At 42.1% G+C, this 27,707-nt stretch overlaps 1 protein-coding gene and 1 non-coding gene across 2 annotated transcripts; one reads left to right on the top strand and one right to left on the bottom strand.

The window, feature by feature from the left end:
• Nucleotides 1–2,428: 2,428 nt before the first annotated feature.
• On the top strand, nucleotides 2,429–10,914 carry LOC136488296 (cysteine-rich receptor-like protein kinase 27). Its single transcript, XM_066485280.1, has 8 exons — nucleotides 2,429–3,224; nucleotides 4,476–5,195; nucleotides 7,394–7,626; nucleotides 9,230–9,446; nucleotides 9,765–9,949; nucleotides 10,054–10,061; nucleotides 10,207–10,351; nucleotides 10,699–10,914. The coding sequence occupies exons 1-8, from the start codon at nucleotides 2,429–2,431 to the stop codon at nucleotides 10,912–10,914; spliced, it is 2,520 nt and encodes an 839-aa protein (XP_066341377.1).
• Nucleotides 10,915–12,548: 1,634 nt separating this feature from the next.
• Nucleotides 12,549–12,655, bottom strand: LOC136490520 (small nucleolar RNA R71). The gene has a single exon (XR_010767799.1). It is a non-coding gene; the product is annotated as a small nucleolar RNA R71 (small nucleolar RNA).
• Nucleotides 12,656–27,707: the final 15,052 nt, after the last annotated feature.

Genomic DNA, 27,707 nt, shown 5'->3' with positions numbered 1-27,707 from the left:
TTTTCTCTGTATACTTTGAGGCAAAGTGGGAGTTTTTCATTGGAGAACCTAGATCTATGTCCCAAAGTGCATTCTTTATTGGAGAACCTTATCCTGCAAAAAAAAGAAAGAAAGAAACGGCATGCATACTTTTTTTAGCCTGGACTCCTAGTGTACTCAACACAACACAATCACACCACCACACACACACTAGAAGCTACAACCTATACACCTCAAACGCCCTTCTAAAAATCACCGAAGCCACATGAGCCTCGTAGACGACAAGCACGTCGTAGTCCATTGTAGTGCCACACGAGTGTCCAGGACTTACAAGATTATTTTTTTTTGGAATAAATCCCACGGTGGGAATCACTGAGCCGAGGAGCCGGTGGCCTCCACACCGGGAGAGCTTACCATCCGAGCTGAGGCTCGGTCCCAAGGGATGCATACTTGTCTAGCCACATGCATGTTGTTGCCGTCAGTAGGTATGCATTCACTGTTGTCTGTACGTTAAACTTAAATAAGAACTACTGCACGTTACAGAACAAGCATAGGCCACTTTTCCTAATTGAATTAGTTGGGAGAAACGAATCAACAACCTACTACAGCGAGAAGGGCTTGATATCGATAGAGATCAGCAATGTTACAACGACAGCAGTGACAGCCAGACGGACAACACATCATGAATCACCAGAGAAGAATGCAAATTAAAGCCAGCCTTGGACATGTCTAGCAGCTCAGGAGCATCGCGGTAGCGACCGAGGGGACTTGAGTCAAACTGCGCTACCGGTCCCATGTGTGGCCAAGGATACATCAATAGTACTCCCTCAGTTTTTTTTAGCATTCACTGTTGTCTGTACGTTAAACTTAAATAAGAACTGTTGCACGTTACAGAACAAGCATAGGCCGCTTTTCCTAATTGAATTAGTTGGGAGAAACGAATCAACAACCTACTACAGCGAGAAGGGCTTGATATCGATAGAGATCAGCAATGTTACAACGACAGCAGTGACAGCCAAACGGACAACACATCATGAATCACCAGAGAAGAGTGCAAATTAAAGCCAGCCTTGGACATGTCTAGCAGCTCAGGAGCACCGCGGTAGCGACCAAGGGGACTTGAGTCAAACTGCACTACCGGTCCCATGTGTGGCCAAGGATACATCAATAGTACTCCCTCAGTTTTTTCTAGATGTCGTATTAGCATTATCATAAGTCAAAGTTGTATATTTTGACCAAATTTATAGAAAACTATAACATCTATAACACCAGTCATATATACTATCAAAATATATTCTACAGTGGATCCAATAAAAAATTAGTATTGTAGATGTATATTTTTCTATAAATTTGGTCAAGGTTAGACAACTTTGACTTAGGACAAAGCTAATACGACATGTAAAAAAACAGAGAGAGAGAGAAGAGAGAAAATTACGACAAAGACCTCGAGTGCATCTTCCAATACATATCCAGTTTAGATTAACTGGCAGTTGTTGAATTGAGCTATAGATTATAGAAACCAAGACGTCTTCACCACTTTGTAATAAATATTTAACTTTCTGGTAGTTGACGCTGTTTGGTTACTCCTACAAGAAGGACTTTTTATGCATTTGTATGTTATATGGTTGGTTTTTGCGGAAGTATGTTAAATTAATCATATGATTAGGGGTCATATATAATATATACATATGGCTCGTGATGTGAAATAACCACATTTAAATACGAGTATATAAACGAATCAACATGTAGTGCACGGTACGTTCGTTTATTTAAGATCCTTTGAACACTAGCGTTTTAGCTAGTACACAATAGAAAAAACCACGACTCCATCCTGTAAAAAGAGTCACAGAACTCGTACTGGTCAAACGTTTCTAAGTTTAATTAAGTTTATAGAAAATATTAGGAACATTAATTTCTCTAAATAAGTTTATTATGATAATATATTTAATAATCTATCCAATGATACTAATTACGTATCATAAATATTAATATTTTCTTTTATACATTTGGTTAAAGTTAAAAATGTTTGACTTCTCGGGAAGCGAGAATGACTCTTTTGATTGAACAGAGGGAGTACATCTCATTGCTACCACGCTTTCTTATTACTGCCAATCACTGATTACTCTTAGGTTATCCTCCCGTGTATACAGAGAGTATTAGGCTTGAACAGCATCTATGAAGAAAGGAAAACTACAAAAACAGGATGAACCAATATTGAGTACAAACCAAACTGAGCCCATGTGCAATAGTCGAATTGTCCAAAGCCAATCCCATGTGAACTCGTTAGTCAACACACAGGCAGATGCCATGGTCTCTACTCTTTAAATAGGGGCTCACTTATGCTTGCCTTCTCGTCCCAAAGTACCACCGAACGCTTCATGCAAGCTACTCAACACAGCTAGCTCTCAGCTGCCTTCCCCTCCGGTTTGGTAAAACTAAAACTGTAGCCATGCCGGGTTCCATTGTAGTCTCTCTCATCTTCCTTCTCATCCCGCTAACACTTCTCCAGAGGTGTGGCGCAGCCAACAGCATCACGGCCTATGAGCTACGATCCAAGAATTGCTCCAGCTCCGGAAACTTCAGCAGCGGCGGAGGCATCTACGAGATGAACCTCCGCCAGTTCCTCGCCACGCTCCCGTCAAATGTCATCAACAACAGAGGATTCTTCAACGGCTCGGTGGGATCCACGAACGCGGTGTTCGGGATGGCCATGTGCCAAGCCGACATGCCGTGGCCAGACCACTGCGAGAGCTGTCTCCAAGCGGCCACCGCCGAGGCGCCCAAGGCCTGTCCGTCGAGCTACAACGCAAGTGTCGCGTACCGGGGCTGCGTGCTCCGGTACTGGGACACGCCCGTTCGCGCTGATGCCACTGACAACATCTTCAACAACATTGCGTTCTATACGCAAGACCACGCCATCCGGGTTCCTGATGCCCCTGCCCTTAATCAGACGCGGAAGGATCTGTTCGATGATCTGAGCAGCGAAGTTGTTACCTCGCCCTTGATGATTGCATCGGGCAACCGCACGTTCAACAGCACGCACAACCTCTATGGTATGGCGCAGTGCAACAGGGACTTGCCAAAGAAATTATGTTCCTACTACATTTGGGCGGTCGTCGCCATTTGGGCGTATGGATCAGAGGGGATGTCTATCACAGGGTATGCCTTCTACATCAGGTACAGCTTGACGCCCTTCCAAGTTTACGTGCCAGACAACAGCAGTGGCCCTACGGAAACAGCAAAAGGTAAACAATCAGTACTGTTCATTGTTATATTAATAATATCACTCACTTTTCCCCTTATATTACTTCATTGGCAAGTACTCCTCTTAGCTATATACAATGTGTAGCGTATAAACCATAGCAAGAGACATTTATAGATCCTGTGATATATATACACCAAAATCCAGAAGTTTCAAATTATAGTTTGGATTGTTTTTTCTATCTCCCAAGTAAAGCTAGGGCTCTTACCATAAGCTGCCATCTTTGCATGTCTGAAAGATTATTTAGTTTTGGTACGTTTCCTGTATCTTTGACCTCCTTATCAGTATGCAAATAGGAGTATAGACAGGTTCACAAATAGAAATGTCATTATTAATTGAGTAACTTCCGCAAAAAAGCTACGGATAGATTAGTGAAACCTTTTTTTTTGCTAAAACTGATATAATGAAAGACAATCACAAGTACCCTTGCACAGTCTCCTTCTATGAACACAAGCAAGAACATCCTAATCCTATGAGCACCTCTAATAGATTAGACTTATGGATCTCAATATTGATGAAGTTGATATAATAGGGGGGGTCTCATTGTCGACGGGTACATCGTGTATTACTACTAAATAAAATAATATATAGTGCCGCCAATTCCTAGATTAAATGAATGAATATGCTAGCATCCATGTTGAGTAGAGTATAAAACAGGGCACTAGGTGGATAGGACCACCGGAAGAAACCAAGATTGTCTCCAACAACCGTGACCTAAAATACAAGACACATTCGTCTTTTGAGTAGCGCTACAGGCAATGGGTTCAATATCCATTTTTTGTTTTCTCCAACAATATGACCCAAAAGACAATCCTTTCTGCAAATAGGTCTCCAGGAGAGAGGATACTCAGATTTGGGTTATGCCTCTCCTGGCAAATGAGTCTTTTCGTATAGGTACTCTGTTGGAGGCTATATATAGGTATTCTGTTGGAGACCCATTTTGGATTTAGGTGCTGCAATGGGTCTCCTCTTGGAGACAGACTCAGAGGGTACCCATAGTTCACAGTGAAACAATTATTAAATATGTTTTATCACGCAAAATATCATTTGGTACTTGGGTAGCTAGGCATAAATCAAGAAAGCTAATCCCTACATCCCAATTAAATAGCTAGGTCATCAGTTTATTTCGTGATATGTCATCACCAGCCGACTACGAAATGAACATGAACATCATATGAAAATGCATGCTTTCCAATATGAATTTAATGTTGACACTCCCTAAAATTTGGAACAGATGTGGTACAATACAAGGATTGCTCCAGCTCCGGAAACGTCAGCACCAGCAGCGACCCCTACCAGTTGAACCTCCGCCAGTTTCTCGACGCGCTCCCCTCGAATGCCATCAACAACAGCGGGTTCTTCAACGGCACGATGGGGTCGGAGAACAAGGTGTTTGGGACGGCCATGTGCCAGGCCGACATACCATGGCCGGACCAGTGCAAGAACTGCCTCCAGGCGGCTTCCGCCGGGGCGCCCATGGCCTGCCCGGCGAGCAACAACGCAAGCGTCGCGTACCAGGGCTGCGTGCTCCGGTACTCGGACATGCCCATTCTCGCCGCCGCAGACGACGAAGCTTCCAGTAGCATTGCCTTCTACACGCAGAACCACGCGGCCAGCGTGCCTGATACCACTGCCTTTCAGCAAACCCGCCAGGATCTGCTGACGGATCTGGCCGGCGCAGCTGTTATCTCGACCATGATGATTGGGTCGGGCAATAGGGAGTTCAACAGCACGCACAAGCTCTACGGTCTGGCGCAGTGCAACAAGGACTTGCCGAGGGAATTATGCTCCCGCTACATTAAATCGGTCGCGCTGAAATTATCGACTGATGTGCAATGGTCGGAGGGGGTGGCGATCACAGGGTTTAACTTCTACATCAGGTACGACCTGACGCCCTTCCAAGTTTACGTGCCCAGCAACCTTTCGGAAACATCAAGAAGGCAATCAGCAAAAGGTAACTAATTTCACGCACTTTTTTCCTTCTTATTATCCTCTGAGATATACCAAAATCCACATACCAAAATTATAAAATGATTTTTTTATCGCCAAAGTAAGGAAGACACCAACAAGACTTCAAATCCTGGTGGCCTAAAAGAATCCCCCTAGCTGGCAACAAATAAAAACTAGATTGGCCTATGGCATTTCCAGTTGGTGTGGGCCCTCCTACCGATCGGTAGCCCAGGGGGTCATGGTGGGCCCAGGGTTAACCTACGTATTGGATTGTGTCCCATCTGGGCCCTGTAGGCAAAGCGATAATACTATGCATTCATGATGGTGTAATTGCTCGAACCACGCATCGGCACAGGTGGGCCTTCGGTGATTTTTTTTTAAAGCTACATCATAACTTTTTTAAAGCTACAAACTCTGGACCTCCGGTCATCAAGAGCTCAGAGCCAATCCTCCGGTCTAAATTCCATGCAGGCCAATCCTCCAAATTATCTGCAATTGGGATTCTTAGGATCTCACTGGCATCCTCCGGCCAAAAGATTTCAGCTATAAGTTGTTCATGCCACTCACCTTTTGCAGGATTAATAAGCTCACTCACTTTAGACAGGATGTTCGCTCCTCGTGGCGTTGCTGGCTTTCTTGTCAGACCTTTGGGGAGCCATGGGTCCTCCCAAATGTTAACATTTTCACCATTATCATTTCTTCATATGAGACCTTCTTTCAGTAGCTCCACTCCTTACAAAATACTTCTCCATGTATATGAACTACCATACCGATAAGTACAATGGAGAATATTTGAATGTGGGAAATGTTTTGCCTTTAAAACCTGACCACAAAGAGAATCATGATAGGTAAGTAATCTCCATGCTTGTCGACTCAACATAGCCATATTGAATAGGTGTAAGTCACGGAAGCCAAGTCTTCCCTTCTTTTTTGATCTGGAAAGTTTTTCCCAACTCAGCCAATGAATCTTATTTGTTTTGTCCTGATGACTCCACCAATATCTCCCAATAATCATACTCAGCTCATCACATAATCCTTTTGTGAGATCAAAATAGGACATATCATAGGTCGTGATGGATTGTGCTACAGCCTTTATAAGAATTTCTTTACCAGACTTTGGTAAAAGTTTCTCATGCCAGCCCTGAATTCTGGTCCAGATCTTTTTCTTAATGTATTCAAAGGTTCTCTTTCTTGAATTACCAACAGAAACCGGCAACCTCAGATAACGTTCACTTCTTGTTTCTGCCAAAATAGAGAGTATAGATCTCATTTGATCCCTAACTTACTGATTGGTATTTGAGCTAAACATAATTGATGACTTATCTTTATTAATAACTTGCCCTGAGACCCTTTCATAAATTTCCAGGATATGTGCTAGTTCTTGTGCATCACTTGGCCTTGCTCTCATCAGTATCAATGAGTCATCAGTAAAGAACAGATGGTTGACTCTTGGTGCCTCTTGACAAATTTTGATGCCCTCCAGTTATGCCTTGACATTCAGCTTTTTGTAGTAATGCTGAAAACCCTTCTGCACACATAATAAAAAGGTAAGGCGAAAGTGGATCACCCTGCCTTAAACCCTGTTGGGGAACAATATAATGAGTGTAGGAATCATTAACTTTAATCCTATAGGGTAACCGAGCACACACACTTCATAATAAGATGCACCCATAAAATGACTTATGCCTTCGGTGTTGTACCTATGCGTTTTATGCTGGCAGGGAGATGAGCCGACACGGTCATCAGTAGCGCTTGTTCGTAAGCTTACATTGGGAGACCCATAAAATGACTGTAAAAACGGTCCCAAACCATGAGTGTCTGGAGTTCTGTGGTGGTGGTGATATATATTAATTTAACCATGTGCCCTACCTAGCACTAAAATACATCTCCAATCTGATTGTTTTTTAAATCCACCTTCAGTCAGGTATATTATGTCGTGATAGAATTGAGTTACCATGTCTAATATTGTCCACTTTGTTGTAAAATCCATATGTTTTTTTTTCCAAAAATAAAATATACCGAAGCACATGCTCTTTCCCTGAGTCATGGATCATCATCTGTTTGTGATTTTTTTTACCGGAGTCATATCATAGTCACTGAGATTGAAACATATTTTTTAACGTAATATTGGAGAGTACTTATATTAGAACGCCGCATGTCCAATGAATTATTTATGTACTCTTTTGGTAAAACCTTGTACAGGTGGTGGATCTATCCGTGGAGAAATTGTTGCCATCGCTGTTGCCATTTCAATCATATTATTTATGCTTGTGATCTACATGCTTATGAGACAGTATCAACAAAAAAAGAAAACAGCAAAGATCCAAAAGCTCACTGGACTGACGCAGTTTTCATATAGAGCAATAAAGAACGGAACTATGAATTTCAGTGAAAAAAATAAACTTGGACAAGGCGGATTTGGGCAAGTCTACAAGGTATGTATATATAGACAGTTTGGATCTTTTTGGAGTCTAGCGTGTGTCTTAAATTACCTATCTATAAGAAAAAATATCTTATCTCGAGCTCACAATCTGATAATGTATGGCTTCAGGTTCCATTTTTATTTTACTATTAGGCCATTTCCAGTGGGGAGTTTCATTTCGCCATTTCCAAGGGTGCCACATCATCTAACTAAGTTTGAGTTGATAGATGAAACATGGTCTCCCAATGGACAGTTTCACTTTGTGGTTTCATAGGCTAGACATACCATTTAATTACGATGCACACGATTGGGCACAAATGATTGAAATGTAACTCTCAATCCCCCAATGGTAGTTTCAACAGGTTTCATAGTCTTGAAACAGTATAGACACAGTTTCATCCATGAAACTCCTCCCATCTCTCTCTCTTCATAATTAGCTTGTCATGTCATCATGTATGCTGATGTGTCACCCTATTTAATGTGCATAAAACCTCTATGAAACTCCCACTGGGAATGGCCTTATATGCTTGACACTAGCACACACACTACTGCACATGCACCATACACTCACACACCAGATAGCGTGCCTCCACACACAAGAATTTGAACCCAGGTGGTTTGAGTAGTACCCTTGAGGGTCCATTTAATAAAATTTTAAAAGACATTATGTCTCAAAAGAACTAAAGAACATGGTAATCTATCTCAGTTCGTAACCCCATAAATCACTAACGTCTAAATTCTAATCGAGCTATCAATGGGCCCAATCTGTACAAGGCTCCCAATGCATAGGATCATGATGTTATTTTTTATACTATCTGGATAATAATTATCTTCTACAAGTGTTATGGTTATGATAGTGGGCCAAATGATATCATGTAGCTTTGAGAATTGGATAATGTAATGTTCCCAAAGCTGTATATTACTCTAGATATGCAGTTTTCTCTTGTCTTTAACAACTTACGATGTCACTGACAGTCCGATGCGACAGACTCATTATTGTGGATGATAGTATCCGACAGATTCATTATTGTGATGATAGTATCCACTAGGAATAGTCAATCGTGGTACCTGTCGCTAAGAATACATCCTCATGTTGGAAATATAACTCCATTAGGTTTGTTGTAGGTTAACTTTGACCAATATCTAAAATATCAAACAGATTGATAACATTAGGTTGGTATTACTAGATGCCTAGAATTATCTTGAGAATATTTTCATAACAAGTACTCTCTGCGTCTTTAGAACATAGCTATTTCTAGGACTCAAAGTTTGTTCCAAAATGTAGCTACTTTAAGTTCCTAGAGAAGATTTTAGTGGCGGAAAGATGAAAATAAATAGCCTCAGTCCATATCTAATAGATCAGGGGGTGAACAAATTAATCAATGGCAATTAGATCTTTCCTCTACTCCTTAATATGTTTGAAAATCTCAAGAAATTGTATTTTTTCGGACAGAGGGAGTAAGTCTTGCTATCTAACATTATCAATTTTTACAGATACCTTCAGTCTAAGTGCATATTGAACACCTTATTGATGTCCAAATATAGACAAGCTTTCTATCGGAGGAAGAGGAAGTATTTATTTAACTAATTTACAACTATAAATGGCTATAATCCAGGGTAGGCTTCAACTAGCAGATGGGAATGAGAAGGACGTAGCTATCAAGCGTGTTACCAATCAAGATGCTGCAAAACAGCTTATGGGCGAACTAGAGACGCTCGCTAAACTACGTCACAAAAATGTTTTGCGACTTGTTGGGTTTTGTATTAAAGGCAAGAAGTTGTTTGTTTGCAACGAAATGTTGAGTAATGGTTCTCTTGACACGCACCTTCATGGTACGTCTGTTTCTTCCCCAATCTTTTCTTATATTTGTCACACTCTATCAACATTATGAACATATATAGGGGAAATTAGGTTTCATGGTATGCATACCATTGCAAAATATGATGTCAATTTTGGAAATTAAGTATAATTTTTGCTTATAAGGTTGCCTTGTCGACACCATGGCTTGTGGCACACTGTTACTGTTGCATTGCCCAACTCAAGTTATATATATGTTCATGCATAACCTTATTTAGGATTCATTTACTTATTTATATAGATGGTTCAGTAATTCTAAGAATGGTTTCCTATATGTTGCATGTACAAAATAGTGGGGACAGGACAAGCGCCACTTAGTTGGTCAACTCGCTACGAAATTGTACGTGGTGTTTGTGATGGCTTGCACTACCTACATGGTGCCTGTAACAATACTGTTTGGCACATGGACATAAAGCCCGACAACATATTGTTGGATGATCAAATGAAGCCGAAAATTGCAGATTTTGGTCTATCGAGAGTATTTGAGAATAAGAATAAAAATAATACTCAGACCATGAGTGTGATAGGTTCAAGGCAAGTATCTAACTTAAATTATTAATAATTGTCTTGACATTTTTGCAGAGCATCCGGTACTGCATGCACAGTAAAAAGCTAAACAATCAAAATGTCACATAGAACCTAAAAATGATTAAATGTTAACGTTTCCTTGGTATTCTTTAATTAATTAGTAACATTGATTTTTGTATTCTTGGTATGTATAATTGCTGTCTGCAGAGGGTACATGGCACCTGAGTTTGTGAAGGATGGAAGAGTAGGCTGCGAATGCGACATATATAGCCTTGGTATCCTTATCATGGTGATAGTCATGGGTAAAGGACTGGATGGTACTGAACTCTGCGGCACTGCGTATATCAATGAGGTGAGCCTATCTATGGTTCTCACAGTCTCTCTATATATCATTGCGCTATACTGCCTTACCATGAACATTTAGTATTGGACACAGCTTCGAATACCAATATCTGTTAATGTAGTTTAGAAACATAAAAATTATGAGTAGGTTTATTTGTTTTTTTTTAAAGATTCATTGCTATCCTTAAAATTAGAATTTGTAGATATACATTCGTAACAGAAAATATTGTCAACACATTTTACGAATTGTGTTGTTGTCCATTAATAGGTATTTTTGAGTAAGTAGTTAGTTCCTTGTGAGCTTTCTCCGGTATAAGTCTGATTGATCATTTCGTCAATTCTGAATTCTGCATGTAGATTCGCCAAAAGTTCGATGCGAGCAATCCACAACAGCTGATGAAATATGCATGCTTGGGTGTCTGTGATAACCTCGAGGCTGTGAAGAAATGCCTTGTTTTAGCATTCGACTGTGTCCAAGACAAGCCAGAAGCTAGACCGACAACCAAGGAAATATGCGCCCGCCTCAACATTACTGCTTCTGACACTACTGAGGTTCAAGCAGAATTGAACTAGCAGCTCAAGTATTTCAGTCAGAAGGGTCGATCTCGGTTGTTCTTTCTGTTATATGGAAGAAGAATGAAGATCGACAATCTAGCCCATGCTGCGCTCAGTAGATCCATCTTAAAACAATGTGTCACAGTCAGTTATCGTTTGCACGAACATAATGCTACCGTTTACATTGTTTTATCATCTGTCAAAGTTGTGGAACTAATGTATTAATGTTTTGTAGCTACTGAATAATAGGAACTGAAATTCGTATTTGTCTGCCACTGATCAGCTTCTAGTAATCTAATCCATTATCTTAGTAAATTGCCAACAGAAAAGCCACCAGGCATGTTCCCTTGGCAGGTAGCACACACTGGCAACAAAAAAGGTGGAAGCTGCAGTGACGGTTGACCTTATCGACCTAGAGATCAGTCCCTCGATAAGTAGTTGATAGATATTATAGAAAGAATCATAGTCGTACAATTTGTTACGATACCAGAAGGTAATTTGAGTCTTGCAAGGGTTTTATTAAAACCGGGTTTCACTTACAAACCATGGCAGACCATCCAAATAACAAAACAAGCAGAAGCTAACACATTGCCGACCGGCGGCATGGGTGGGGACATAACCTTAACTTTTGTCTAATCTTCGTCATCTTCACGAAAGTCGAACTCCAGCTTTTCGTCTGGATCAACAGGGCAACATGAGTACATATAGTACACTCTACTACATATGAAAGAAGTTCCAAACAGGCCTCGTGCCTTGGTTGACTGAGTATCTTAGCATCTACTACAGCGCTTCTGTGGTCATCATAATCGATGGAAGGATAAGGGGCCGCGATGACTAGGTAAATGCTGTACCTTTGGGCTGGATCAACCTTCCCGTGTTTGGTTGACAAGCGCTCGATCCCAGGCATCTTCGTGTGTTTTCACAGTTATTAATCGCCATGCGCAAGCCACCAAATGAGCATTTTTTTCTCTCGTTGTGACGCATGTACGTACAGGTGCAAACACATGAATTTAGAGCATCGCAAAAAGATAACTGAGCCAACGCGACTACGGTCCTATAGATTTAAGAACCTGCTCAATAAGGGGTGGATTACAGAGGATAAATGGGGCTGTCACCACCCGCTATCTACCACGTGACCAGGGAGCAGGGTGCACTCACAGGCAGAGCCATGTAAGCACCACGCTTACACGAGGCTTGGCCACTCAGCCTGATATATCAACTAGTAGGCCAAGCGTTCTATGAACCCGCGCACAAAAGTAAAGGGAACCTTAACTAAGCAAGATATATAATTGAAGTAAATGTAACCATGTAGATAAGAATATAATATATTAATAATGAAGTCTCATAAGATATGAAAGTGAAAATATAAGGGCTTTATCGAGCCTCCGAGACTAGATCCAGAACTTGAGTATGAGCCCAACTTGACCATAACTCCCGAAGATGCAAGTGCTCATCTTCAGCACTTTCTAGAGATTTACAGCACATTCACTGTTAAAGGAGTCGCTCAAGATGGTGTGTTACTTCGTCTCTTCCCATTTTCACTTTTGGGAAAGGCGAAGCAATGGTTCTATGTCAATAAAAATAACATCAATACCTAGGCAAAGTGCTCCAATGCATTCCTAGCAAAGTTCTTTCCAATGGGCAAAACCAATGCCTTGCGTGAAAGAATTTTAAGCTTTCAGCAGCAACATGATGAATCAATTTTTGAGGCATGGGAACGCTTTCAAGAGTATATTTCAGAATGTCCTCATCATGGGATGGAGAATTGGTTGCTCATGCAGACTTTCTACCACGAGTTAATCAGTAGCGCCCGTGAAAATATGGATGCTGCTGCTAGAGGAGCGTTCTTATCACTCACGATCACTGAAGCGACAACTCTTATAGAGAAGATGATTTCCAACCAGGGCTGGTTGGAAGAACGTCTCCAATCTTGCAAGAAAGGCGGAGGTATGTATACGGTCAAAGAAGTAGACATGTTGTCCGCTACGATGGACCTGCTTATGAAGAGACTTGAAGATCAAGCTAATGAGAAGCAAGATGTCATGCAAGTTTATGACTCACATATGACATGTGAAGTATGTGGAAACACCGAGCATTCGGGAAACAACTGCCCCGAAACGCAAGAGGATGTGAACTTCATCAACAACAACTCCAACGGATATCGTCCTCTACAACAACAACAACAACAACAACAACAACAAGGATGGAGTCAACAACCACGGCTCAACTATCAAGGTAATTACCAAGATAATAATTTTAATAATTCTTATAATCAACCATCCTTGAAAGATCTAGTTTTAGGACCAGCTAAAATCAATGAAAGTATATCTAAAAAGCTTGCTTCTAATAATAAGATCTTAGAAAACATAAATAATAAAATGGATAGTTTCTCATCTGCCATGAAAAACCAGCTTAGCTTTAATAAAATGCTAGAATCACAAATAGCTCAATTGGCATCTACTATTCCTTCAACCAAGAAAGGTAAGATTCCGGGACAACCGGAAGAACCCGAAACTGTGAACATTGTTGAGACAGTAAATTCAGAGTTTTACAAAGAACCAAGCTGTGGAAATTGGCGGGATGAATCCATGCCTGACAAGAAAGGTGATTTTGGACGCCCTGTCATTCCCATCAAGATTGGACCTCATGAGTTCGATGAAATTATCTGTGACCTTGGTGCAAGCGTCAATGTTATTCTAAAGGTAATATACGATCACATTTTGCAATTTGGTTCTTTATTGTACACAACCATGTGTGTGCAGCTTGCAGACCAATCAACTCGCCAAGTAGAAGGGATTACAGAGATGTCATTATACGAGTTGGAACAACATATGTACCCATGGAGTTCATAGTTTTGGACACTGGCCATGATTTAAGGACACCCATCATTTTGGGACATACCTTCTTACACACTACTAAAGCCATCTTCCATGCCGGGAGTGCCAAGATCTGTTTCCAAATAAAAGATAGAAGGGAGAAGTTTTCTTTTAAATCTTGCAAGTTGCAATCTCCTAAGATGTCACCGGTACAACCTCCAACTAGATAAGCCAAAGGGAAGAAGAAGAACATGCCACAAGAGCCAAAGAAACTTAAGACTACACCACCATCAATGCATGAAATTGCAAGAGTGAAACAAATACAAATGATGTGGTGCAAGAAGGAAGGGCAACCAACTTAGTCCTCTTCTCCAAGACTAAACCATGACCCTAAGAAGAATTTGCCTCAAGAAGCAAAGAAAAACAAGACTGAACAATGTAAGATTGAAGATGTCAAAATGATCAACACAAGGTTTGGTAAACCTCCACTTTGACGATCCAACTACGGCTATCTCCTCGATTCACCATTCATCCCCAAGAAAGGAGATCCAAGCTACCCAACGATCAAATGTTCGATCGGACCACAAGTGTTCCATAATGCTTTCTGTGACCTTGGATCAGGTGTTAACATATTGTCCAAGGTAACATATGATAACTTGTTAGGAGGACATTTGTCCCCTACTTTCATTCATTTACAGATGGAGAACCAAACAATTCGGTTTCCGGAGGGACTAGCAAGAGATATCTTGGTGAAAATCAAAGATGACTACATCCCCCATCGACTTCGTAATTCTAGACATGGGAGCCGATGAGGAAGTTCCTCTCATCCTTGGAAGACCGTTTCTCAACACCACGAATGCTGTTATCTATGTGAGATCGGGACAAATCCACTTCCAATTTCCAGGATGGAAGGTAAAATGTGTTTTCAATAGTTACAAAACTAACAAACAGGTCAAGGAGAACCATCCCAATAGAAGGCCACATTCAACACCACATCAAAGGAATCAATCCCAAAGATTAAGAAGGAAGAACAAGTTAAGAAGGATAAGCCCGTCAAACCAAAATCAAATCCAAAACCAAAACAAGTTTAGCGAAAGAAGGTGGCACCACCATCAGAGGCGCCACCACCAAAGTCTCCATCTTCGGAATCAACCGAGGCACCTGAACAATGAACTTGACAAGGGGAAGTCTGGCTCGAAGGACTTAAAACACCAAACCCTCGCTGGGAGGTAAACTTGGTAGTTACCCATATTTACTTTTCCCCAAGTGCATAATTTTCCTTTAGCATATTTACTTTTCTACATTGCATAGAAAAAACTTTTTCTACATAAAAATAAAAAGTTATAAAAAGTTTGATAAAACAAAATAAGTCAAAAACCAGCTTGGGGGAGATGCACCTCCATTATCTAGGTAAGTATCTTTCTACTTCATTTTATTTACTAAGCATTTCTGGTAATAAAAATAAAAAGTATAAAAAATAAATATAATATGTATGTTAGTTGCTTTAAAGTTTTTAAGAGTCACTCATAAATAAAAGGAGCTTAATCTTTCTCTTCATAATCTCTTTTGATGGACATGTTGAATAGTTGCTCTGTTGTAATTCCTTTCAAGTACCTAGTTTTTAGTTTGAAATTCTCCCAAATTTTGGATGAATTTGATTTGATACAAGGACTTACTCTGAACTTGAAACTCGTGGGTAGCATATGCTTGATCTAAGTCTAGGTATTTGATAGATACGATATGAGATGATTTTGAGCTGCTTTCCTGTATGACAAGCTTAAATTCCTACCACAGCCATATATGTTGTTCATGCTATGAAAACTTTCCACATATATGCTACATGTATATGCGTTGAGTTTTGTCAAGCTTTGTGATCCTTATGAGGAAATTATCATGTTTTTAAAATTAAGATCATGTACACACCACCCAAATATGCACTACTTCTACAATTGAAGTAGGCACAAAAACATGCCTTCTATTTAGATCCACCCAAAAATATTCTACTCCTACACTGGGAGTAAACAAAAATATGCCTGTTAGGTTTTCACTCAAAATAAATACTCCTAGTTCTTATTGATATCTCTCTCATAGTTTTGTTCCAAAAAGAGGCATGGGGCTATGTTCGAAAAAAGAGAAAGAAAGAAAGAAAAAGATAGAAGAAAATTGAGAAAAAGAAAGAAAGAATAAAGATAGCCCTTGTTCTCACAAAAATATTTCAAGTTTCAATAAGAGAAAGATTTGTTTCAAGGAGCAAGATAGGTTTTGTTTATCCATTATATTTAGCCACCATATATCCACTATATATATTCACACACATGCACATCTTGATTTAATTGTATGACATTTTTCTCTTTCGATCCGAGGTTTGAATTTACAATATATGCATTGCAAGTATGCTCACGCTTTCTCCCTACCTATGAGATCCACAAAAGCTTTAGTTGTAGGAAGAAAAATGCAACAACAAGTTATGCCTTGGTGAGGATCTAAAAATACCACATATAGAGAGACTTGATAGTGTCATACAAAGGAATCTCTGAGTTTCATTTGAAAATTTATAAAACCTCCGAATAAGGTTAAGCAAAAGAACTTGAGATATAGTGCTTTACTTGATCGTTCTGTCTTTCAATTACTCAAGACCCAAGTGATGGCTAAGAAGCCCCATGAAGTTGAAGGTAATATGGGTGAGTTTTAAAGTTGAATCAATTTATTTCAATTCGGAGGAGAGTTTTACATTGAACGCCTGTGTACTTTTGAGGAGTGAAAGCATTGTAGCAACTCCTAATCAATTGCTAAAGTTTAAGCTTTGCTCAGGAACGAGCAAAGGTTAAGCTTGAGGGATCTTGTTGACGGTCGCTACTACAAAAATAAACCATCAATTTCACTTGCATTTATCCTTAAAATCAAACATCAACATAGGTTTAGAGGCTTTAAACTAATGAATTCAACAAGTCTTGGTGAATATTTGCATGCAGGCTGATTTATCCAGAAAACAGGCCAAGATGGGCCATATTACATCAGAAAATCAAGATGATCCGCAACGAAACCGACTCCACTAGCCTCACATCCACCATCCATGACTTACCGCCAAAGATCGACGGCAGAGAAAGCTAGGGGGTTGGCCGACCTACAGGTGGGGTCGGCCGACCCCTTGTCCCCACTTCTCAGCCTCCCGTCAAACGTGGACTCTCCATCGACCTTGAGGATCAATCTTAACCATATGTTGAAGTTGGTTTGGATTGGAGGTACGAGATGGAGCCGTGCCATGGATTCATGGGCCCACAGGGTGCCGGGTGCCCCCTATAAAAAGACCCCAGACCTCTTCCAAGGAGGCAATTCGATTTATTCAAGTCAAACCAACTTTAGAGAAGAGACACTAGTAGAGAAACGACCTTTGATCCCACCTCGAAATTTGGCTTTAGTCCCGGTATTTTTCACGCCCGGGAGTAGAGAGACATTTAGTCCCGGTTTGTAGCTCCAACCGGGACTAAAGGTCCCTGCCCAACGGCTACTGCGGTAGGCTTTTGCTGCAGGGGACCTTTAGTCCCGGTTGGAGCTACCAACCGGGACTAAAGGTTAACTTTTACTCCCGGTTCGTTCCTCCAACTAGGAGTAAAAGTCTACTCCCGGCTAGAGGCTCCGTCCGGGACTAGAAAGGGACCTTTAGTCCCGGTTTCTGTCTTCAACCGGGACTACAGTTCCCCTCCTATATAGCCCTTCTTCCTCCCCGAGCCCGGGCCACTTCGAGCTCAGTGTTTTCTTGCTTCATCGCCGGCCTCTCTTCTTCCTCATCGCCGGTAATCACAAGATTTTCTTCGATTCCTCCATTGATTCTTCGGTTATAAAGGTTACCAACTTTATACTCTCATGTTTCATTAGTAGCATATCTCATTTTGTGGACTAGATATATGTGGTTTTTTATGATGAATTTTTTTTATTTGTAAGCCATTTAAGCTCAAAATCACTTTAAAGATTGCATATTTGGATGAAAGAAGGTTAAAGTAGTTATTCAAAACTAGTATTCAGCTTTCATTTCTAGCATGCATAGCAAACTTCATGGTTTAGAGATATAGAGAATTTTAGAGTTTTTTAATTTTATTTGTTTATAAAATGAGAAATTTATATTATATTAAAAATGAGTATAGAGGGTAGATGGCAACTGCTTCTGGGTCCTCGGCCTCTCATCGGGTTCAAAAGTGACTGAGGCCGGACCTCCGTCTCATTGCATGTGGCAAGTGTGAGGAGAAGATTGTGATGGAGTACCGGGTGAGGAAGGAGTGTCCCAACAAGGGTCGTATCTTCTACAAGTGTTCGGATCGCAATGTGAGTTATTTTGTCGCATTTGATGATTATAGTTAATTTATACTTATTTTTATGATGATTGTGATTAAAGTTCTAATTTTTTGTTTTAATTTTAGTGGCATGGCACTGGATGTTTAGGCTGGTACTGGGAGGAAGAGTATGTTGAACACGTGCAAAACTCTCTTGCATAGGCGGCTACGGTGACTGATGAGGCAGTGATCCTGCGAAAGAAGCCCATAGATGTTGAACAAACACATGATCTATCTGTTTTAGTTGGGATTGGTCGCGAAATCCTTATGCTGCTAAAGTGCATTTTAGCTTTAGTTTTTTTAGTGGTAGTTGGGATTGTCTACATTGTAGCGAGACTTTCATAAATTAATACCTTGTGTGGTGGCATGCATATCGTATAATTAACTAATTATATTCTAGGTTTTAATATGGTATGTATGTTATGTAATGCAGATGAGCCGGCATTGGATGTACAATGCTGATCGCCGCTCCCAAGAGTTCATTGAGGGCGTGCATTCTTTCTTACGTGTGGCTAAGGCAAACAAACGCGATGGTTTCATGTGCTGCCCATGTGCCATATGTAAGAATTTGAAGGAATATGCTAGCTCAAGGAGTCTTCATTCACACTTGTTGAAGTCGGGTTTCATGCCAAACTATATTTGTTGGATGAAGCACGGAGAAACCAGGGTTGTAATAGAAGAAGGTGAAGAAGAACAATGGGACGATGGTGACATTATTGCTGAATATGGTGCCTTCAATGATAGTACAATGGGGGAAGCTGAAGAAGAGGTAGTGGCAGAAGATGAGCCCGCTGATGATCTTGGTCAGGCCATTCGTGACGCACAAAGAGAATGCGAAAGTGAAAAGGAGAAAATCAAGTTCGAGCGCATGCTAGAGGATCACAAGAAATTGCTATACCCAACTTGTTATGCGGGACAGAAAAAGTTGGGTACCACACTAGAATTGTTGCAATGGAAGGCAAAGAATGGTGTATCTGACAAGGGATTTGGGGAGTTACTGAAAATCCAAAGAAGATGCTTCCGAAGGATAACGAATTGCCTGTCACTACGTACGAAGCAAAACATGTAGTCTGCCCTTTAGGATTAGAAATCCAGAAAATACATGTATGTCCTAATGACTACATCCTCTACCGTGGTAAGGAATACGAGAAGTTAAATGCATGCCCGGTATGTCATGCATCGCGGTATAAGATCAAGTGAGATGACCCTGGTGATGTTGAGGGCGAACGTCCCACGAAGAAAATCCCTGCCAAGATTATGTGGTATGCTCCTATAATACCACGCTTGAAATGTCTGTTCAGAAACAAAGACCATGCAAATTTGTTGCGATGGCACAAAGAAGACCATAAGGTAGACAATATGTTGAGATACCCTGCTGATGGGTCCCAGTGGAGAGCAATCGATAGATAATTCCCGGAGCATGCAAATGATGCAAGAAACTTAAGGTTTGCTTTAAGTACGGATGGTATGAATCCTTTCAAGGAGCAGAGCAGTAGTCATAGCACTTGGCCTGTTACTCTATGTATCTACAACCTTCCTCCCAGGTTATGCATGAAGCGTAAGTTTATTATGATGCTAGTGCTCATCCAAGGCCCAAGGCAACCTGGCAACAACATCGATGTGTACCTAAGGCCACTAGTTGAAGAACTTCTACTTTTGTGGAATAGACCAGGTGTACGTGTGTGGGATGAGCACAAACAGGAGCACTTTGACCAGCGAGCAATGTTGTTCGTAACAATCAATGATTGGCCTACTCTAATTAATCTTTTAGGACAATCAAACAAGGGATATAATGCGTGCACGCACTGTTTCGATGACATTAAAGGTATATTCTTGAAAAAATGTCGAAAGGTCATGTACCTTGGCCATCGTCGATTTCTTCCTGTGAATCACCCCCTAAGAAAGAAAGGCAAGCATTTTAAAGGTAAGGCAGACCACTAGACTAAGTCGGGTAACCGAACTGGTGAGGATGTACTCAATATGGTCAAGGATGTCAAAGTAGTATTTGGAAAGGCACATGGCAGCGAACTTGTTCTGAACAACGCCGACGGTCATGCACCCATGTGGAAGAAGAAGTCTATATTTTGGGAGCTACCCTATTGGCAAGTCCTAGAGGTCCGTAGCGCGATCGACGTGATGCACCTAACAAAGAATCTTTGTGTGAACCTGCTAGGCTTCATGGGTGTGTATGGGAAGCCTAAGGACACACTTGAAGCACGACAGGACCTGCGGTGTTTGAAAGAATGAGACAACCTACATCCAAAGAAGATAGATGATGGACGCCATTACTTAAGTCCTGCCAGCTACACTCTTAGCAAAGAAGAGAAGGAAAGCATGTTTGAATGCCTAGCAAGCATCAAGGTACCATCTAGATTCTCCTTGAATATAAAGGGTATAATAAATGTGCTAGAGAAGAAATTTCTAAACTTAAAGTCCCATGACTGCTACGTGCTCATGACGCAAATGCTTCTAGTTGCATTAAGAGGAATTCTACCTCCAAATGTACATCTAGCCACCATGAAGCTATGTGCATTCCTCAATGCAATTTCTCAGAAGGCAATCGATCCAATGGATCTAGCTAAACTACAGAATGATGTGGTTCAATGTCTTGTCAGCTTTGAGTTGGTGTTCCCTCCTTCCTTCTTTAATATCATGACACACCTCCTAGTTCACCTGGTCAAAGAGATTAGCATTCTCGGTCCTATGTTCCTGCACAACATGTTCCCCTTTGAGAGGTTCATGGGAGTCCTAAAGAAATATGTTCACAACAATGCTCGGCCAGAAGGAAGCATCGCTAAGGGCTATGGAACAGAGGAGGTCATTGAGTTTTGTGTTGACTTTATTCCCGACCTTGACCCAATTGGTGTTCCTGAATCGCGACACGAGGGGAGACTAAGTGGAAAGGGGGCACTAGGGAAGAAAACATATATTGGTACGTAGGACAATTATTTTAATAAAGCACACTACATAGTTCTACAAAACTCCTCTTTGCTGGATCCGTATATCGAGACACATAAAGAGTTGCTCTGATCTAAGTTTTCAGGGAAGTCTAAAGCTTGGATTATGCGTCAGCACATGGAAACTTTCAGTGACTGGTTGTGAAAAAAAATGTCAGGGTGATGAGAGTATTGATGAGCAACTGTATTTGTTGGCTAGGCAGCCATCGTGGCATATCCTCACATACAAAGGGTACGAGATAAATGGGAATACATTTTACACAATAGCCTAAGATAAAAGGAGCACCAACCAAAACAGTGGTGTCCGCATAGATGCCACCGACCCTAATGGAAATAAGCAAATATATTATGGCCGCATAGAGGAGATATGGGAACTAAACTATGCACCTACTTTTAAGGTACCTTTGTTCAAGTGCCAATGGGTAAATACGGCTGGAGATGGGGTAGTAGTCGACAACCAGTATGGAATGACAACCGTGGACCTCAACAATATTGGGTACAAAGATGAACCGTTCGTCCTTGCCAAGGATGTGAATCAGGTGTTCTATGTCAAGGACATGTCTACAAAACCGAAGAGAGGGAAAAACAACAACGACCCAATCATTGAGGCAAAGCGCCACATAGTTCTTTCAGAGAAAAGAAACATCGTCGGAAGTGAAGACAAGTCAGACATATCAGAAGATTATGAAAAGGATAACCGAATTCCACCCTTCACAGTGAACAAAGACCCAAGCATCCAGCTAAATGATGAGGACACTCCATGGTTACGGCTCGATCATAACCAAGGGATATACGTTAAGAAGAAGTTCACTATTGTGCCCGCTTGATATATATAGTGATGTATTAGACCTATTATGTAATAATTGTGACTTCATATTTTTTTGTCGTGTTTTCGTATTTTCTATGGTTTAAATGAATTTTCTGCTTGACGGTGGATTTCCCGTGGAGAATGTGTGATGAAAAACCAAATAATCAATGTTAATAAGATGTGAAAACTTATTTCCTATCGAAAAGTAATAGTTTTAATGATTTTAATCAAGTAGTATATTTTTGCATGGTGCAAATTGTAATTATTATTTACACTATGTTAAATATTTATACAGTAAAACAAAAGAGTATAGGTTACAAATTTTTGTTATGTATAATAACGCAAAAACAAGTCTAGGAATATTTATTATAATTTTTTGGATGATATTTTATTTATTAGGCAATTAATAACTGTCTGCATATTTATATAAAAGAAATATATAAAAAAGGAAAAACTTCTGGAACCGGCAGCAAGACAACTGTAGCCCACCTTTACTCCCGGGTCGATCAACCACCCGGGACTAAAGGTGGGCTATGTTTTTGCGGCCCTCCAAAAAAATACCTTTAGTCCTGGGTCATGGATGCACCCGGGACTAAAAGGTAAGAGCTTTAGTCCCGGTTCTTACCATCACCTGGGACTAAAGGTCCTTTAGTCCCGAGCCATGGCTTCACCTGGGACTAAAGATTGGCCTAATATATATCACCACGTCTTCTTCTCCCATCCATCGTCTTCATTCTTCGCCCGAGAGCCACCGCGCCGCCACCGCTCCCCATAGCCTCCAGCCGCCTCCACGCGCCATCTCTCGCCATCTCCGCCAGCGGCCCGGCTCACGCCTCTCCCCAGTTCCACACGCTCGCACGCCTTGCCGGGCGCTCATCATCCCCTTCACCGGAGCGCTCGTCATCGTCCCCTTTGTCAGAGCACTCATCGTCGTCCCCGTCGCATCCTCGTCGTTGAGAGATCACCTCCGGCCATCCTCGTCGTCCTCCACCCTCATCGTCCTCGTCAGCAACAGTGTGTGTATGAGTGTGTGCTTATTTGTAGATTTTATTTGTGTATGTGTGTGCTTGGACCGACGGCGAGGGAGCAGGGGAACGGGGCGGCCATGGAGTACAGCTCTAGAGGACTTCGGGCGTGTTTGGTTCATGCCTTCACCCTTGCCGCACGCCCGCACCGTGCCCTCGTGTAACACCCAAAATTTTTCATTCTTTCAAATAAGTAAATTTGATTTAATTATGTTATTAAGTGTGCATTCAATTATAGGAAACTAATAATTTTTGGGGAATTAAAAATCAATTATAAGATTTGAAACTTTTGAATGCATACATGCTGCTGCACTATTTACTCATGTGCTGATTGTTTTTTAATTAGAGTTCAAATGAAATCAAAAATTATTTGAAAATGCTTTTGGGAAAATTTGTTTGGAAAATAAAAAGTGAAAATGATCATCTCCCCCTTCCTTGTTTTCGGCCCACATGGCCTTTTTCCCGCGCGGCCCGTTCACCCTCCTCTCCCCTTCCCCACTCAGCCCAGCCGCCGCTCTCGGCCCAGCAGCCGCGCCCAGCCCGGCACCGCAGCCCAGCCGCGCGCCTCGGCATCGCTAGCCCAGCAGCCGCGCCTGCGCCCACACCAGGCAACCGCCCGGGCCCACCTATCGGCGCCGCCCCCAACCTCCCGCTCGCCCCGCGCCTCAACCGTCGCCCACGAACGGCGTCGTGGGAGCGCCCCTCCTCGCGCCTCGGCAGCTTCAAATAGCAGCCCAACCCCTCCGTGCGCACCCGGCTGCCCCCCCCCACTCTCATTTTCGCGCTTGCCAAACACCGAGGAAGGCCGCAACCGCCGTTGCCGTGGTCGCCGGGATCCGCCATCATCGAGCTCGGGACCTCCGCGCGGACAGCCTCCTCCGAGCCGCCTCCGTCTCCATTTCCCACTTGGTGAGCTTCGCCGTCCTCCCCTCTATCTCCCCGTGCATCTCACTTCTCGTTTTGTTGGCTTCTTGAGCCTTGGCCACAAGCTCCGCGGGCCATGGTCGCCGGCCATGGCGGCCACCGCGCTTGCCGCCGTTCCCGGCCGCCAAAATGGCATGGCCGCGACCCCCTTCTTCCCCCGAGCTCACGGGTGCCCTCGGTGGTCCATTTGGTGAACCATAGGCCCTAACAGCACGCTTCGGCGAGTCCACTGACGCCGGCCATGGCGCCTGGCCGCCGGTGTTACTGTTCCGGCCGGCCGACCCCCCCAGGCCGATCCTAGCCGCCCATCACGAGATCAACGGCCAGGATTAGAAGATACCCCTTCGCGGGTGATTTTGCAAAAGAGTCCCTGGACTTTTCTAAGTACTAACCCGCAGCCCAAAACACATTTCCCCGAATGCGCAATCCCATTTGGAAAGCGTAAACTCCACGGCTTAAGTCAAAAGTACGCTTTCAGTATTTACATAAATGCCATTTGAACTGTTTCGCTTATAAAATTGTCGTTTTAGCTCCGAATTGATCCATTCAAATCACGTTAGCTTCGTAATTTCATAAGCTACATGTTGGAGCTACTATTAGTCAAGTTTGGAACTTTTTAATTTCATGATTAGATTTAATTAAATATATGGCTATAGGAAAACCCGTTTAAATCATAACTTTCGCATTTTAGCTCTGTTTTTCATGAACTTCGCGTTGACGTGATCGTAGCGAGACGTAGATTAGTTTTACAAACATTTTATCTTGATTTCAATACTGTTGGTGTACTGTTCTAATGATAGGAATGTTTGCTTTGCATGAATGCTTTCGGAATGTTGTATGTTGCTGTGTTGGTCGCGTTCAGACGGTGAGGAAAACGTTAGAGACCAAGAACTCTTCGACGACCAGCAGGACCAGCACAAGTTTGTGAACCAAGGCAAGTATAACATGGGCCTTCCTTGATGTCCTATTTCACTTTAATCAATTACTCATTTGCATGTGTCTAATTTTGATACCCGTAAGGACATCCTAGTGATTGTTTATCCTGTTCCTTGTCTCCTATGGGTCAAATGCATATGGGTAGATTGCTAGTGCTCTAACTGAACTTGACATACACGTTGATGAATGATACTATGGAACAAAGTGAGTAACATGATTTATAACAACTGTTCCATAGGGCGAAAGTGCAAATGACCTTTGTTCATATTGCTCCCGGCCCTCCATAAGGACTTATCTGTCGACAAAAGCTGGGACTGACAGTGCAACCAGGAGAGTCATATGGCTCTGACTTTAGCTCAGTAATAGGACATTTCCTAGCTGGTTAGAGGTTACCTTTTTGACACAAATGGGGCTTGCCACTTTGGGTATAGGGCTGCCTCTGTTCCTATGAGTATAGCCGCGATGGATTTGTGCCATAGGAAAGGGGGGTCCCTACATCTGCCTGCCAAGGAAACCTAGCGGCCCTAACTTGTTAGGGAAACCTATGAAATGGCTTCATAGTGTACCCTGCCCGCTCACCTTGGTAGTGACATGGGAGTAATTAACCTGGGCATATGGGGATCATGACTCGTGGTGAATGTGCACCACCTCTGCAGAGGGTAACAAACTGTTATAACAGCCGTGCTCACGGTTACGAGCGGCCTAGAAAACTCACAGAATAACTGGTTAATTGTTGATGATCATTTAAAGTTGTTCAATGATGATATATGGTACACTTGACCCCGATATATGTTCTTGTGGGAATTAAATGGGAGCTTAAGCATAACTTGATAATACTTGAGATTAAAAGCTTGACCTATTAAAAATGCTAACTGCAGTAAACCAGAGTCTAACCTTTTTGAGCTTCATAACCCCATGTTAGCTTGCTAAGTACGGAATGTACTTACACTTGTTTATTTTCTTTACTTGGATAAAAATCCCGGATGGGTAACAGATGACAACGGGTATGAGGATTTCCCGGAGGATTATTAGGCTCGTGGTCAACCAATTGACCTTCCCTGTGATGACGGCCATGAGAGTTTTATTATCTTTTTTATTATTCCGCTGTGATGTAAACGACTAAGTTTTATTATAACTCTGATGTATGATGACACCGTGATGATACTTTATGTAATTTGTCAGCTTGTGTGTGTGATTGATTCCTGGGCACACACGAGTTTTGTGCAGTCAATTTTATCCTTAAAATTGGGTGTGACAAATTGGTATCAGAGCCGTGTTGACTGTAGGACGCAAGCCTAGTTAGAAAATGGTCATTTTAGCATCTTTGCTCCTCTGGTTTCTTGCTTACTGACTTATTCTTATTATTTTATTAAAACATTTATGCTTTTCATACCTTAATCTATTATTTAAAATTGTTTATTCTAATTTCATCTCACTTTAAATCTATAGATGTCTCATAATCCGAAGACTGCTCGACTCAGCACCGCCGGATATCGTGCCATGTTTACCCCGCGTGCCCCACCGGCGGAGAGGGAGATTGTGATCATCTCCGACGACGAGGAGATGGCTACACCGACGCCTACACCTACTCCTACACCAGTCGTCGTGCCAGTCTACCCTGTGGTAGCTACACCTAAGGAGTCGATGGCTACTTCCCCTACACCTGCACCCTCCCCAGCTGCCCCCATGGAGGAAGAGGAGATTGGCTGGAAGTGCAAGTACTACTTCAAGCCAGCTCCAGAGACAGCCTACTACCACACTCTCCTCACCCACGTGCTGGACGACTACTTCCCCGACTTGCACGCCTCCATCAGCTACCACTGCGCCGAGTACAAGCACCCACTGGAGGCTACCTTCTGGAAGGTAGAGCTGGTGGTCACCGCATGGAATGATATCATTAATGGACATGAGGTGGAGATCGTCCACTATGCCCCTGCCAGGAGAGCCCATGCTTTGGATGGCATGGAGGATGCAGCATAGAATGCCTACATCCACTACCATGGTCGTCGCTTTGAGGCTATGAGGGAGGATCGCTTTAGGTTCCTTCCTTGAAATGATCATGAGGGTGTTTGGCAGGTTTTGGCTCCACCAGAGAATGACCCAACTCTGGAGACAATGGTGCAGCATGTCCACGCTATGCAGGGAGTGGATGATGAGGTCAAAGGAGAACTGCGTGCATCTCAGAGGGCGCAGAGACGTCTTCAGAAACAAGTGGATGAACTTCGAGCACAACTGGGACAGCCTTCCATCTACAAGAAGAAGCGACGTTCCTTCACCATGATAGACACCGCTCCATAGGTGTTAGGTGCCTTGATCTAGATTATCACGTCGTTAGTTCGTGTCCTTATTTAGTCTTGTTGGTCTTGTGAACTTGGTTGATTAGATGTTTGATTTGTGAACTTGGTTGATTTGGTATTTTGCTTGATTGCTGGAAGTTTGTGGGCATGTCCACAACTTCCTTAGATTGGAACTTTAAATTTAGAATGAAATCTTAATGCAGATGTTTCGCTTTATCTTATCTCTGCTGTGCTGATTTCTGGAGCAGCCTGTGTTCTTTATCTGGTAACTCAAAATCTGGGATGATAAAAATTCTGAAATTTTTGTGGAGATAACTAGACCTCTGTATCTTTCAAGTGTCTTTGGAATCACATCAATAGCTGTTCAGGTTTGGGAGATCTAGCTGACACAAGTTGATGTTCCTGTGCTGTCTGGAACTCAGAACAGTTTCGGTTTAGCTCTATTTTTTACTATGTGCGAGTTCGAATCTGTAAAAGTGGTCTAAATGAAAGTTGTAGCTGATGTCCTAAGCTTTCTAACGAATCTAGGTGCACCTCTGTTGGATCTCTTAAACTCGAGTTATAACAGTTTTACTGAACCGCTGAATTTGAACCTTGCCCAGAAAATTCTCAGCATTGTTTCTTATCTTTTGTAAGCTCTCTATAATTGGAAAAATCTCTAAATTTTGCACATATGTTGGAAAACAGATGGCCGCAAGAGGAGGAAGAGGCAGAGGCCGT

Source organism: Miscanthus floridulus, chromosome 10 (genome assembly GCF_019320115.1).
Source record: "Miscanthus floridulus cultivar M001 chromosome 10, ASM1932011v1, whole genome shotgun sequence".
Lineage (NCBI taxonomy): Eukaryota > Viridiplantae > Streptophyta > Magnoliopsida > Poales > Poaceae > Miscanthus > Miscanthus floridulus.
The sequence above is the reverse complement of the archived record's forward strand: the minus strand, read 5'-3'. Positions and strand labels throughout refer to the sequence as shown.

What these genes read in the sequence shown, in the direction of transcription:
- LOC136488296 (XM_066485280.1), top strand. Translation starts at nt 2,429, where the DNA reads ATGCCGGGTTCCATTGTAGTCTCTCTCATCTTCCTTCTCATCCCGCTA. An exon ending in CCCTACGGAAACAGCAAAAG is followed by an intron (nt 3,225 to 4,475) that starts GTAAACAATCAG and finishes AATTTGGAACAG; the next exon opens with ATGTGGTACAATACAAGGAT. An exon ending in AAGAAGGCAATCAGCAAAAG is followed by an intron (nt 5,196 to 7,393) that starts GTAACTAATTTC and finishes AACCTTGTACAG; the next exon opens with GTGGTGGATCTATCCGTGGA.